Source organism: Rhinatrema bivittatum, chromosome 15 (assembly GCF_901001135.1).
Source record: "Rhinatrema bivittatum chromosome 15, aRhiBiv1.1, whole genome shotgun sequence".
Lineage (NCBI taxonomy): Eukaryota > Metazoa > Chordata > Amphibia > Gymnophiona > Rhinatrematidae > Rhinatrema > Rhinatrema bivittatum.
In genome coordinates, this window is record NC_042629.1 from 57998061 (window position 1) to 58013486 (window position 15426).

General features: G+C 46.9%; 1 protein-coding gene across 4 annotated transcripts in view; it reads right to left on the reverse strand.

The window, feature by feature from the left end:
* DDI2 (DNA damage inducible 1 homolog 2) overlaps nt 1–15426 on the reverse strand; it is a 55271-nt gene that overhangs the window by 23766 nt on the left and 16079 nt on the right. For all 4 annotated transcript variants that reach the window (XM_029578127.1, XM_029578126.1, XM_029578129.1 and 1 more), the window contains exons 2-5: nt 10536–10665; nt 4828–5058; nt 3385–3511; nt 922–1049 (exon numbers count right to left, since the gene is read on the reverse strand). In XM_029578127.1, the coding sequence (XP_029433987.1) occupies nt 922–1049; nt 3385–3511; nt 4828–5058; nt 10536–10665 (616 nt within the window). The remainder of the gene's footprint in view (nt 1–921; nt 1050–3384; nt 3512–4827; nt 5059–10535; nt 10666–15426) is intronic.

Sequence of the window (15426 nt, forward strand, 5' to 3'; positions counted from 1 at the left end):
ATGGCATAAAGCTTTTTCTGTAGCTAAGTTGTTGTCATTTATACATCGCACCACCTTTAAAGCTTACTGGGTCAATGTGCTATCCAAAACGGTTTGTGGTGTTGTATTAGATTTAAAATGATCATTTACTAGCTACACTGAAACAGGTAAGTGCACGCTGCTGGCTAATCACAGCTTTTACTAGCCACAACTACTGATGTATAAGCTGAAAGGGTTTCACGACAGCATTACTGAGTTGTCGTCGTGCTGATGTGCTGAAGGGATGATCTCTGGAGAGTCAGGGAAGCCTTCGTAGTTAACATGGACTATCCACCCTGCCCTTCCCCTCACATGTACATCTGGGACATGTGAGCCAGGCAGCATGTTACATGGGCAACTCCTAAATCCTGTTGTATTTTGCACCTTTAGGGTTAAACGTGTTTGCGGTCTTTAATGTACACACTTAGAGGTGTGAACAGTCACACCCAGCGCAGTCTCTTTTCACACAATTATTTGATATTTTCTTTCCCCACTGGGAAGTTACTGCTTCTATCCCATCAGGAGGAGGAGCAGCAGGGGCCTCAGAGCATTATAGGATAATGCTCTAACAAAGTAATTGCTAATTAATAGTTCTATAGGGCTGAAGGACCTAGCCAAACAGTCACAAATGGCCAAAGCATGGCATTTTAAAACTGAATTGCTAGATAAAACACCTTGGGCTTCCTTTTATTTTTATCTGTAAAGAGTGGCCTGTGGCACACCAAGCCACACTCTATTACCCCTTCCTCTGGGGTGTTGTGAAGGCGGAAAATATTTGGTGTGAAAGGCTTCTTAGATAAAGTCAGCAAAAGCTGGGTCTTGTGCGGTCATGTGATCTCACTCGCCCAATCAGGCTGCTCCATTCCCCCCCATTTACTGTACTGCTAACCCGAGAGCAGTCACCTGAGTCGACGAAGGCTTTCACTGGATATCCGTTCACTTTGCAGTTAATGTATAGCATCACCACCTGGCCAAAGCTCTCCGGCGCCTCCTCCATAGCAATCGTCATGTTCTCCTCAATGTTCTGCTGCCTGCAGCCCATAAAGCAGAAACCAAAACTGGAAACCACACTTCTCGCACACAAAGAACATCTAAACCACATGGACGCACAAACACCAGTTCAAGGGGCATAGGTTTTCACAGCAGGTCCTGAGAGGGGACGTGAAAGGCAACAGGGAATGATGCAGGCTATACAGGGCATCTCCTTGAAATGAGTCAGATGGGAAAGTGAGACAGGGCAGGAGAGGACAAAGAATGAGAGAAAGGAAAAAACTCTTACAAAAACCTCAAAGAACTAACGACCAGAAAAAGGTCCACAGTCAGAAAATTTCTTCTAAAGCAAGGGTTCAAATCTCTCTCTCTCTCACTGACTGTGTGACCCTGGGCAAGTCACTTTCTCTCTCTGTGCCTGTGTATTCAGGTTGTGAGCCAACATGACCCATTATAAAAACAACATGTAGAAAGCCCTTAACGCAGGGCTTCCCAAACTTAACATGACCCCAGGGAATAACTACAACAAATCAGTGAGGATGCAGTCCTCCTCCACCCTCTCAGCCGCCATCCTCTCTCAACCTCCAGCAGATCCTCTCTTACATGCCCTGGGCTCCTCAACTTCTTAGCCCATCCCTCCAGCCCCTTTCTACATCCTCCCACCTTCAATCCTTTTTTATAACCCCCACCGATCATTTGTCATCCCTTCCCTCATCTCATATCTCCCAGTCCCTTGGGCCAAAGCTGGACAACAACTGGTGGGAAGAGAGAGAAGGCTGAAGACAGAGGCAACATTTTTCTCTTGGGTAGGGTTCAGTGGTGAGTGAGGAGAGGAAAGCAATGGCCACCTCACTGGCCCTTGTACACTCAGCCCGCCTTTCCCTTCATGGCTGCTGCAAGGCCTGACTACGATCTGCAAGCGGCAGCAGCATTAGTGAGGGAAGTCAGTTTGGGGCCTCTGAGCCATGGCAGCGGCCCTGATCTCTACTCACACAGGGTTTCTGGTTACTACAGAAACTCATGCTCGGGCAGTGCTACCCTAAGGCCTGTGAGCACGTGCTGGCTCACAGGCCCATACTGACTTCCACTATTAATACTGCTGCTGGTGCCCGAAGAATGCAGTCTTTTGAGACATTTGTGACCCCATTTGAAGGTTCTATGACCCCACTTTTCGTCCTGACCTACCGTTTGGGAAGCCCTGCTTTAAAGAGTATCATGTGGATCCAACAAGTCTAGGAGTTGGCTAATGAGCAAATGACTGGAGATTAACTCACATAAAGCTTTCCATCAACCCCCACAACACTGCGATGATGCAGTTTAGAGAGTAAGGACTCCAGTGCCCATCCTCAAGTCACTATGGATATTATAAGGCCATACTGGGTCAGACCAATGGCCCTTAGAGCCCAGCATCCTTTCCCCCAATCCAGGTGTGTGGAAGTGCCAGCCAACAGATCCTAATGGGGAGATCCATTCCCTCTTGATCACTCCCAGCTTCCTGTAGTCAATCCCCAAGTCTGTTAATGGACCTGTCTTCCAGAAACACATCCAAACCTTTTTAAATCTGCTTCAAATTCCACGGGTTGATTGTTCATTGACTGAAAACTGCTTTGTTAAATTTATTTCAAACCTGTTACCAGTCAGTTTAATGGCGTTTCACCTACTCCTAGTATTATCTGAAAGGATAAACAACAGTTCCCAAATAATCGGTTCCGCCCCACTCATGATTTTATAAACCTCTATCACATCCCCTTCTTGGTTGTCTCTTCTCCTACTGCTGAGCCTCTCTTCATAAGGGAGCCATTTCTTTACCATCGTTGTTGCCCTTACAACTGCACCAAAAGCACCCTAATCCTGTTCCCTCTGCTGCTGCTCCTTCATCGTGCTTTGTACAGCTTCACTGGTGACTTTAACTTAACAACCAATGCTGAGTTACTTTGACCATGGCAGGGAACAAGAGCTGAACGAGTGACCAGCAGCCTAAATAACTAAACTTTGGCTATAGGACCCGCGATTCTTTACACTTACCAAAACACACACAAAGTTTGGTTCTGTCATTCACTTCACTCCAGTGGGCGTCTGGCCACTTGACACCCTCTCCCTTCCCCAGCAGGCAGTGAGAGTACCAGGCTGAACCCCTCCTCTCTTGCAGACAACAGGAACGCCCGACAGGCCTCTCCTCTCCCACATGCTAGACTCAGGCCTCCTCCTTGCCTACAGGCTGAACCCTCTCTTCCCCAACAGGCAGCGAACATGCCAGGATGAGTTCCCTCCTTGCCTGCAGTAGGAGTGCCCCTTCCACTCAGCAGGGCTGAGACCCTCTCCCTCTACTGCAGTGTACACTTCGGCTGTGGCCTGGCCCGTGCACTGTACACTTACCTGATGTCCTCTTCTATTTTGGCCTGAGCTTCAAGGTCAAAGGGATCTGCTGAGAAGAGCCGAATCCTCTCTTGCTCCCGCCTGGCTCTCTCCTGCTGCTGATCTAACAGCACCCTGATAAATTTCTCTGTTAGAGTGAGGAAAGCCAGAGAGATAAGGCTTGGGGTTAAAGGTGCAGTTTAGTGCTTTGCTTGAGCGTCTGAGCAGGATTACAGAACAGGAGCAGCATTCGGGCAGCACAGAGTTAGGCCTATCAGCTTGATCAGCTAAGGCCCAAAAGCAAAGATTCATGTTTCGCTATTCCACCTGCTGGGGCTAGCAGGATGAGGGCAGTGACATGCCCGGACTCTAGGGACATGGGAGAGCGAGGAAGGAAAGTTTACCAGCAGGTCTCACCTGCAGTCAGTCGTTTTCTTTGTTTGGTTCTGCCTGGCAATTTCCTCTGACACCTTTGGGACTTTCAAGCTCGGCTGGGGCTGTGTGGCCATGGGCCGGGCTTTTCCCCTCCCTCTTCCAACTCGCTTAGCCCAAACATTACAGCGATAGTCCTTAGCCAGGACTCTGCAGCCGTGGGCCCCGTGTCTGGCCACCAAGCCACGCTGCTGTGCGATGACTGGGACTCTCTTCCCAGCCCAGGTCCCTTCTGCAGGGCAGTACCCAGCACTGCCACGCAGCCCTGAGAACGGGACCTTCTGCTTTGCATGGCAGCGATATCTAATTCTTACATTACATTTCATTACTGGCTCTGACAAGAAGTCGCCATGTTATTTAATATAGATGACTCATGTCAGTATAAGCTCAGTGCAACATAAACGCAAGGTGTGGACTTTAAGCATTTTGACTACAGGCTGGTCAGCGGCACTGAGAGTTGAGATATACTCGTTTAATAAAACTACTCCCCTACCAAGCGTGCTTTCCTACATGTAAGCTACGAATCAGCTGGCAGCGCCACTATAGCCCACAGAGAAAGAACTGATTTTACATTATTTATATCAGAAGCTTGAGTTCGGAAATCCACATTAATTTCTTAGATTCTTTTTTTTTCTGACCCCCTCTCCTTCACACTGTTTCTTTGCTTGCAGTGGGTCTGCCTCAGTTTCATTTCCTAAGCTTGCTGAAATGGCAGCCTTTTTCCTGTGCCAAGAGAAACAGCATTTCCACGGCCTGACACAGCGGTGGGGACGTAACGTTAAGTTACCCACGATAAGGCGGCAGATGAAACGGCCCTCCCCGCGTACGCTCAACTGTTGCATTAAAATCTGGACATGAATCGCAACCCCCTAAGCTGTAAAGCGGACGCACAAAGCAGGAAAGCCCTTGGGAACAAGTTTCATCATCTTACACGGCTAACACAATCCCAAACACACGCTTCCCCTGGATCCCACTCTGCACGCAGGACTGGCGCGCTGCCCCCGACGCGGGGAGGGCCGGCCCCCAACTCACCCAGATCTCCGCTCAGCAGGGCGTCGGCCAGCGGGGGGTTGCGCTCCTTCAGCAGGGACAACTCGTGCGGGTTGCTAAGCAACATCTCCCGCAACATCGCCGGATTGTCCAATCCCTGCGGGGAGGCGGAGGAAGAGGAGGCGGCAGAGGGAGATGAGCGGCAGGCCTGCGCCGACTGCCGACGGGATGCTCCAGGAACCGCAATGCTGCTGAAATCTATGGCAGGCAAACCTTAAAAAAAAAAAAAAAAAAAAAAGAGAGAGGAAAGCGTTACTGCGCTTATACCTTGAGGATATTCATCAGCAGGGGAATCTCCGTGTCCTTTAATCCGTGACAGAAAAAAAAAAAACAAATTGTGAAAGAAAGCACTGGGGGACTTTTGCTCGATTCTTACATTTTAGAATTAAAGTCTTGCAGTTCAATCTGCACAATTTTCGGCTTTCAAAAAAATAATTTTTTCTTCTCCCCCAAAGGAAGAGTCAGTGTTTGAATGCCTCTGTGGCAGTAGCCACAGAGGCATTCAAACACTGCACGGAGCGGCAGTAGCCACAGAGGCACTCACGGAGCGGGATGCCAGTGGCCAGTAGTTGGTGTTCCACCTTCACGGAGCGGAAGGATGGAGGGCTGCTATTTCCAAAAAAATTAAATAAATAAAAACAGGGGTGGGTAAGAGTATGGGGGCAAGGGGGTGGCCTGCTTGTTGCAGCAGTTGCTACCCCCAATTGAGCTGGATGTCACTTGGATGCAGATTCAAAGCTGCTCTCTAAATTGGGTGGAGGGGAATTAGGGCTGGAGGGTACTGGAAGCCAATAGTAACAGGTGGGAGAGAGAAAAAGGGGGAAAAAAATGGATAAAGTGCGTAGCTTGCTGGGCAGACTTGATGGGCCATTTGGTCTTCTTCTGCCGTCATTTCTATGTTTCTATGAAACCACTCCTGAAGCTATCGCTAGGCAATCGCCGCAGCCACACAAGGTAACACTTCTGGTACAGACAAAGGCAGGCGAGGGAGATCTCCCAGCACTGCACTGCGCCCCTGAAATACATCCGGCTCCATTGTTTTTGGCCTGGCTAGCCCTCCCTCTGGCGCCTTAATTCCAGCCGAGTCTGAATCTAGCCAGTCTCCATCGATGGAGAACAGGGAGGAAAACTATACAAGGCTGAGTCCCCATCATTCGTAACCTTCAGAATTTCACCCCCAGTCCTCTGGCTGAGGGCTAGAGGCCTAGTGAAAAAATGCTCTTAGGCCAGTTAAGAAGCAGCTTTGTGCACCCCCATTAGCCCAAGGGGCAAGAGTCTCCTGCTGCAGGGCCACCAATCTGGGCCCGGCCTCCGTTGTATTACGCAACTGCACACGTGTGCTCTTTCAATCTCAGACCTTTTTCTTCACATTCAATATTCAGTACTTTTGGCAGAAAGGCCTCCATGAATCTGAGCAGAGCACCTCCTTCCATGCCTTCTGAACCCCTCCAGCCTTTGCGACGGCTTCTCCTGCTTCGATTATTAGCAGCCTCAAAACCTTTTTGGCTCTATGATGGCTCTTACTAATTCGTAGCTGTGTCCCACACAATCCTCTACCACTGACCCCCTCTCTCCTCCAGTTCATCCACTCTCCCGAAACCCAGGAAACTGGGGGCTGACAACAGTGACCGCTCCTGTTTTCTTCCTATACCCGTCCTGTCAAGGGCTGTAAATTCTTCACAATTGTGGCAATGATTTTTGCTCCTTTTTTTTTTTGGGCCTATTTTTCAGCATATTTTCAGTTTTGCCCCTCTGTCTGCGACACTGACGTGACAGGCAGGACCAGCAGGCCGACAAAACCAAAAAGATAAGCACAGGACCCGGCAGAGACAGAAAGCAGCGTGGCTACTGGGGATTTCCAGACCCCACCAGCAGATGTGGTGACTGAAGGTAGGGGCCATTGGAGCTTCCCAGAACCTGCTAGGCAAACTCCTGGAGGAACTGGGGGCCAAAGCAATTACATTTGAAAAAAAGCATACGAGTACAAAAATTAGAGACGGCTACAATAAACTTCAAATACAGAAACGTTTAAAACAAACCGCTATTACACTATGAGCATTTTCGGACAGTACTTCAAGCATTACGCTTTTTTTCTAGCTTAGACTACTCTAATGCCTTACTACTCGGCCTATCAACAAGACCATTACAGCTTTTACAAAATGCGACTGCTAGAATATTAACAGGAGCCAGAAAATGTGATCCTATAACACCAATTCTAAATTTGTTGCACTGACTGCCTGTTAAATAAAGGATTGAGTTTAAAGTCTTATATGTTTCTTACAGAAATACTTAAATAACAGTACAGAGTGGTTAAATGCAACTATCCATCTTTACACACCGCAAAGAAATTTGCGATCTGATAAAGGCTTCCTTGTGGTACCGACTATACGTAACAGCCCACCTCAGTGAGGTCAGAGAAAGAGCCATTTCAACAGGACCGAAATTGTGGAATTCATTACCTTTGGAATTAAGAATGCAGACAGATCAAATGGCTTTTAGAAAGAACCTAAAACCATGGCTATTTGATAAGGCATTTGAAAGCTAGACCTAATAACGGATTGAGGATGCTATTATGTGGCCAGGATTTATTTTATTTTGATTTAAAAATATTTGTTTTATATTACTGATACTTTTAGCTGGCATTTTTTATTTTTAAACTTATTTTTTTAATTTGATTACGCTGCTATTATAAACTAAATCTTAAGTTTCATTGTATTTTTTCTAATTACTCTTTATTTTATTGTAAACCGTCATGACTGAAAATCAGAATGACAATATATAAAAATGTTTTAAATAAAAAAAACAAATTCCTTCCGCTACCGCTGCCTGGCCCCAACTCTCCTACAACTACGCTGTCTGGGATAAAAGCGGGAGGAAAGGGGAAACAGAGAAGGAGCGAGGGGAAGTGCAGAAAGTGGTGGGGGGAGAAAGGGTGCTAGGGACAGGGGAAGAGAGGCTGGGAGAGGGCAGGGAAGCGGACAGGGGAGGAGAATGCAGAGATGGGGTGAGAGCAGAGGGAGGGAGGGAGGTGACTCAGGGTGTTTTTGTTTTTTTTATTCATCACTTTGATGGTATTAATGTAATTATAGTACATTAGGTCAATATATAATAATGACAATGATAAGAGTGGAGAGGGTGCAAGCGTGTGGGACCTCCTAAACACTCCCCCTACTCAAGCAACTCACACCATCCCTACACACAGAAAATGAAACCTCCCCCTCCATGCCGATCTCACCCACCTACCCATCCTCAAAGCACATACAGACAAACTAGACTAAGTGTAACACACACGTGCAGGCCATGGAGTTATAAAACACACATGCAATTCCAGATTTGTTTTTGCTTATTTTGCTGTTTTGGGTTTTTTGCTGTTTTTTCTTTATTTTAATTTTGCATTTTAGCCTCCACTACTTTTGACTCTTTCCTCCCATTCCTTCTCCCCATCTCCGGCCTCTATCTAAGCCCAGTACTGTCAGGTCTCCACAGCCCTGACCTGGCTTCAGAAACTGCAGCTCTTCTCCCTGGACAGGTAACCAGGCTCCAAATTTTAGGTACCTCGGGGGGTTTTTCATCCCTGCCACTGAAGGCTACTGGTCAAGGAAGAGAACAGAGAATGCTATGTGGTCACCATGGCAGATTGCAGAACAAACCCAAAAGGACAGGACTGGTAAAGAGAGTCAAACCTACGTTGGTGTGGGGAATTTGGATCTCTTCCAATGCAGCTGAGCCTAGTGAAGCTTGTGCTGTTTGGGACAGAATTCATCCAGGCCCGGGTTTAAGGCATAAAAAGAGACAGCAAGGAGAAGAGCAGAACTAAGAGTCCAGCGAACATAAAGCAGGAGGAGGAAGAGAAGGGAGAGAGAGAAGTGAGTTATCCAAGTCACATGAAGTGATGTAGAGCAGCAAGAGTGGCAGGGTTAGGGTTGGAAGCAGCCAAATGCTATAAAATAAAAGCCATAAATGGAGTCTGACCTCAAAGTTTCTTGCTTTAGAATCAGAGCTCTAAGCCCAAAGGCCAGTGGCTCTGAAGCCAGTCAGCCAGGTTTGCAGGATATCCAGAAGGAACATATAGGAGACAGAGCTGCACACAATAGAGGCAGCGCATGCAGACCCCCCCTCTCATGCATATTCACTATGCATATCCTGAAAACCCCACAAATTGTGGCTATGTCTTGAGGACCAGGTTGAGAGCTAGGCATCCTCATCACTAGCCAGCAGCTCAAAGTCCCAGTAGGTTTGCTTCTCTGAGTTGCTAAAAGGAGCCTCACATACTTGGGCACACTCCCAGGGGCACTGAGGCTGGGAAGGGGGCTGCTGACCCATTCTACCGAGAAAAGGAAATGAGATACTGAGGGGGAGAGAAGGTCGAAGGGAGCTAAAGGGAGACGAGTAAAGCCCAGTGAAGTTGCTGGTGGGGAGCACTGGAGGAAGAGTGCATCCAGCAGGAGAGGAGGAGAAAAGGCTGAAGACTGAGCGGGCTGAGAGAGACAAATGACTGAAGATCACAGACAATGTAGATTCTTTTGGAAATGATGTATTCCAGGGAGCACACCTTTCCAGAGGGAACAGGCCCTCAAAATGACTGAACTCTCAGGTCGTGTGATTTATGCTTTGCGTTCCTTTCGCAGATAATAACCTGCTCAGATAAGGGTGTGGGGGAAGCGGAGAACTGCCAGCACTGAGATGCAAAGGATGACCAGCAGCATGAGTAGGTGGGGAAGGAACTCTCTCCTCCCAGACTTGAGCTGGTCTAGAAAGAGGTTTTAGGCTACAACTCCTTCGTAGCCACCTGAGGTCTTCCCCCCTTGTTAAACCTCTCCTATCTAGCCCAGCCACTGCACCCACAATCTTCAGCCAGCGACTGCAGTGTCCTCTGGAATCGAGTACACGTGTGGCTACCTGGTGCTGCTGTTGGGCAACGTCTGGAACTGTGAATACTGCCTCCGCAGCACCTCCAGACATGGCTGGCCTAAAGTGCAGAGCTGGGTCTCTTGTAGGGACACGAAGAATAAGTGATTTATCTTTAACCAAATAAAGAGATCTTGAGAGGAAACAGAAAGAAAAAGTTATGACAGTAAGGCCCATCTACTCTTTGCATTGCCTTAGGCCTCAGTGGATCTGCCTTCACAACTACAGTTCTTCTGTGCCTATGCCAGGTTTTCCTGGATTCAGATGCTGTCTCTGCCTTTAGTACATCTACTGGGAGGCTGTCCCATGCATCTACCACCCTTTATTTGACCCGAGTTTCCTCCTCCTCCTCTGGGTTTCCAGCTCAGTCGGAACCAGGGCTGGGATTTGGGGCCAGGAGACTTTGTTTGCAACTCTCCGCAAATGTTTTCCCGCACTCGATATGCCCTCCTGACTTACTTTCGGCCCACAGAACCCGGTATGCATGCCCTTTGGGGCCGTGACCAGGGAACTGAACCAAAATTCTCCACATCACAGCGCACCGCGCTGCCACTGAGCTGGCCCAAGGAGCATGGCTTTTTTTTTTTTTTTTTTTTAAGTGCATGTAGTCTAATTGAAATTAGTTGAAAGAAGAAAATAATGTTTTACGAAGCAAGACAAAAGGAAGTCCATTTAAGACCAAAACAACTAAAAGCTTAATGAACAAGTCGTCAAACCTAAGATGGCATGGCTGTGACCCAAGAATCTGGGGCCAGCAGCATTGACAAGGGAGGTCTCCTCACCTGGAAATGATGCAGCAGGCCGAGCGTCCGCATTCTCCTTCTGTCTGAGAATCACCACATCTCCATCCTTCAAGCCGTAGGAGGCCAGTGAGCGATGGCTGTCAGTCAGGGGAACCTCTGCATAGATAATCTGTAGAGGGAGAGCCAGAGGGAAGCATGACCTGAAGGCACCGGCTACCTCTTCATCGCTCAAGGAAGCACTCACACACTTTGCTACCAGACGGACAGCTCTTTTTAGAACTGACAAAGCAGGTAATAAGAATTTTTTAAATAAACAAGGCACAGGAATAGATGTCACAAAGCAAAGGCTGAAAAACCTCTGCAGGCCTCAAATTTCTCACCTGCGTCCCAGCTCGGGAGACTGAGGGCTTAGCCTGGGCAAGAGAAGAGCTGGGCTAGGACTGGAGAATTTCCGAGCACAGGTGGGAGAAGAGCTGCCACCTGCTGCTGACCACTGAAGAGGAGAGACTGGAGGGCACAGAAGGGGATGGGGGAGGAAAGGCTGGTAGGGGAGGGTGAGAAAATATTAAGAAACCTTGGGCACCAGTCAAAAGATTTAGGAGCCAGGATAAAATGTTTTCCCTCTTATTTTTCTCATTCTGCATGTTATTTTTTTGCTTTTCCCTTCCATTTCCTTCACACACTCTCTGTCTCCCACCCGTTTTACTTCTACATGGCCGGGTGGGTAGGGAGAAGCCCTCCAGGGTGTCGGCGGCAGTCATGTCTCTCCCCAGATCCCCACCGCTAAGAGGTTTCTCTTCCCAACACGGTGGCAAACACTGAATTTTAGGCACCGGAATAATTTGCTGCTCAAAGATTTTCCCAGTCCTGGCTGGAGGGAAGGAAAAAGCACAAAGAAACTTAAAACAATAACCAAGAGATAAAAAAAGAGGAAACAAAACAAAGGAATATATACATAACACATTTAAGATGCTTTTGGCGGTGTCTGTCGGGGACTGTGCTGGTTGCGCAGTTGTGAATTTGGCTAAGAGGGGGCACTGCGGGCCGTAGTTTGCAGAGGGTTAGGCGGTCTAAAACACAGAGGATGCTCAGATTGACGGGTAGGAGGAGGGGGTCAAGGGGAAGAGTGTTCAGGTCAGGCCCAGGGGAGAAGGAAGAGTGATACTGTCCACTGACTGTTCAATAGGTGACGGCTACTAGAGATACAAGGAATTTTTTTTTTTTTTTTTTAATTATGAAGGCTAGCTCGGTGGCTCAGAGGATCCCCTGGCCAGATTGGTTTTCAGGATAGCCATAATGAATATTCATGAGATAAACTTGCACGCAGTGCTTTCATTGTGTGCTTATTCATTGTGGCCATCCTGAAAACCTGACTGGCTATGAGGATCTTCCAGGATCAGGTTAGGGACAAATGTTCTAGAGAGGGACCAACTCTTGGGCACCACAAAGGGAGCTGGCAAGTTCTTTCACCTTTGGTAAGAGACAGCCTCAGCAGAAAAACATTTCTAACACATTACCTGGGACCTACAAACTTTCAAAATCTTTATTAAACCCTTGTAATCATGCATAACAGTAACAGGTAACGAAACATATCCCAAAATATTAGCTCTACATAGCTTATTGTATTAATAAAGAAAACATGCTAAACTGTTTGTTTGAAAGCCCGCTTTCAGGACTTTTCACGGATATTACTACACCAGCCATCCTCCTGCTGTCATCGTAATGCCTCCAGCATACCATCCCTGTGGGGGCTATCGCTTTCTTACCCAGCAATAGCCACTGCAAGTCATGCACAGTGGTATCAGCAGTCAGTGCTGAAACCTGGAGCAACTCATTCAGAGATTCTTTGACCACAGGAGCCCCACGCAAATGGTGACCAGGGCAGGCCACGGAGACCGAGGCTAGCAGAAACAGGGGGCCATGTCTATCACGTCATTCGGTAATGCTGACGATTTCTGTGGCTACGTCTTTTCCTTGGTCTCTTGGTTCAGCCCGCTATCTCAGCAGAGGGTGGGAAGGGATGTAGAGAGTGACTGATACTGTGAGTCCTGTGGCTATGTTTATGACCCGGGGAGAGAAGCAGTTGCTTTTATTATAGATGAAATACAATTATGAAACCCCAACACCGTGACTGTTTCAACAGCTGTCAGAGACGGTAGAAAGAAGGCTACCGCTACTGATGGCCTTCAGAAGGCCCCACAAGCAACGCCGAGGGTGCGCCACGGAGGCGGAGGCGTCTCGGCAAGGATTTTCAGGGCCACGTAGGAACGCTGTCTGCGAGAGGAGAGGAGGGAAAGATGCTAACCACAGGCTTAAATGCTTTAAAGAAATTCAGGACATTAAGGACTTGCACTTGAACTGTATGTTCTGCACACAAAGCCCTCACTTGCAATCCAGTTCGTACTCAGGAACCCATTTTCCCTACCCAACAGATACAGCACAGGGACCCAAGAAGTGCCTCTTCGACCAGCTCTTCTCACCACACAAGTCTTGACATTTAGCCTTTTCGTGCAAACATCAGGACTGGAATTTGATGTACGACACTCCCACAGCTGGAATCCTTGTGTAAATGGTGACATTTCTCCAGAAGGCGTTGTTTAAAAACAGAGTGCAAACTAAACAGGAGGATATGGCCGAATACATTCAAATGGGCCGATGCCTGCCTGCCCCTGTTCACAGGCTGGGTCATGCCTGCTTCACGGTCCCTCTGGTATGGATAGGAGAGAAACAGAGGTCAACTACAGCCTAACTCAGTACTTGTTGAGGCTGCTAAGGCTCCAGCCTGAAATGTATTTCATCTGAAAGGAAGCAGAAATTCAGATCCATGAGGACCACCCTCTATTCAATTTTCTGGCAGTCAGGGCAGACTAGATGGGTTTTACTATCCTCATATACTATTATTTATTATTTATTTATTTAGGGGTTTTTATATACCGACTTTCTTGATACAGATCAAATCAACTTGGTTTACATAGAACAATAGCTCGTTAACAATAACAGTAAACAACAATAACAATAGCTCTTTAACTATAACAAGTCAATACCTCAATTAGAGGAGACAGAGTGGGAGCAGAGTAAAAAGTTACATTATAACAAGGGTGAGCAACTGGGAGTTGGAAGTGAAGAGTAGGAGAAACCAATGTAGAGAGGTATAAACAGAGAGAAGGGGCTTGAAGCCAACCTCTAGAGATTAACTCTAGCATTATAACATGATTATGTGACATTCTGCTAGGTTATGTAGTAATATGAAATGACTGAAAAACAGCTAGTCTAGGGGTCGGGGAAGGCTCGACCGAACAGCCAGGTTTTGAGTTTCTTTTTAAAAGTTACGAGGCAGGTTTCCTGTCGGAGGTCTGGGGGCAGTGTGCTCCAGATGGTAGGGCCTGCTGTTGAAAAAGCCCTGTCTCTGATGTTTAGCTTATGTACCATTTTAATCAGGGGAACATGTAGGGATCCCTTATAGGCATCTCTTAAAGGTCTGGTCGAAGAGTGTAATTTGAGAGGGTGTAGAAGGTCTAGAGGGGTCTGGTGGTAGATATTTTTGTGGATGATAGTGAGAGATTTGTGGAGTATTCTAAAGTTAACTGGAAGCCAATGTAGGTCTTTTAGTATTGGCGTGATGTGATCTCTTCGCTTAGTATTGGTCAAAATTCTCACAGCTGCATTTTATATTTTAGGTTTCCTTAAAATTATTCTAGACACCCTACGTTTACCCCCATCCTCGTCCCACCCCTGGGAAATATCTGAATGGCTCCACCTAAATCCTTAAGAATTCTTTCAGAATCCTGAACAGGCAACGACAGCAAAAATGAAATTCTAGGTAAAACATTCTTTTCAATAGATGGCACTCTACTGGGCTTCTTCACCTCACTCAGGATGCCCAGATTCAGCACCCGAGTTCCTCTGCCCGTTGACAAGGGAGACGTTCAGGGACACACCAGGGGAGGAACTCCGATTTGCTCTCACTTATAATCTGTGGATGGGTGTATGGTCATCTTCTGCTGTCACATACGCCAAAGCCAACTATCCTGCCCTACCCCTCCCAGTATATTTTCCGAAACCTCTCAGCTTCATCTAAGAATTTCTAACATTTTAGCTCATGTGGCTTTAGTCCATTACAAGAAGCCTGAAGTCTGTGCTTCAGGGGCCAGGATGACATCTCACTTTCTGGGCCCTGCAGTAGCAGAGAGATGCAAAATACTTTAACGCCAGCTTCACGATACTTATGAAATAGGAAGTTCTACATTCAAAGCCAACCTATTATTAGAATTAAAAGCTTAACCAAAGGAGATTTACAGCAAGATGTTCCATACTGATATCTGGGACAGCCCAGGAATCCCGACTGGACAGAAGACCATTTTCTGGAAAGGTCAGTGGTCGATCAAATTAAATAATGGCACACACTGTATATCTTATCTAATTCACAGTCCAGCTTTCCAAATGCTCAAGGTGGGGGGGTGTAGAGCTATCATACAGTCCAATGGTTATTTTACACGTTCATCAAGTTTATCATCTTCCAAATTGTCACGTTATAGGTAGTTTCAATCTGCTGCTCTGCCACAAGAAATTGTAAGTGTGCCTTCTTATTAGTTATAATGTATTTTATGCTGCAACTTCTTACATAGTTTTCTTGCTTTCTTTATAAATCAACAAACTCACATGTGCTCCGAGGATCCCAAATGTAAATTCTCTCTCAGTAGCTCCTGAATCCTTGTTTATATATTTGTTTTAAGAACGTCCTGTCATATTGCCTACGTAGCCTCGCCCTTTTGTGGTTTGCTCCTGGAATTGCCATTCCAGCCTCTTAACTACAGAAACAAAATTCATCCTGGGAATCTGAGCTAACATAACATAACATGTTTCATAATAATGACAGTAGATAAAGACCAAATGGTCCAGCCAGTCTGCCCAGTAATTTGCTCATGGTAGT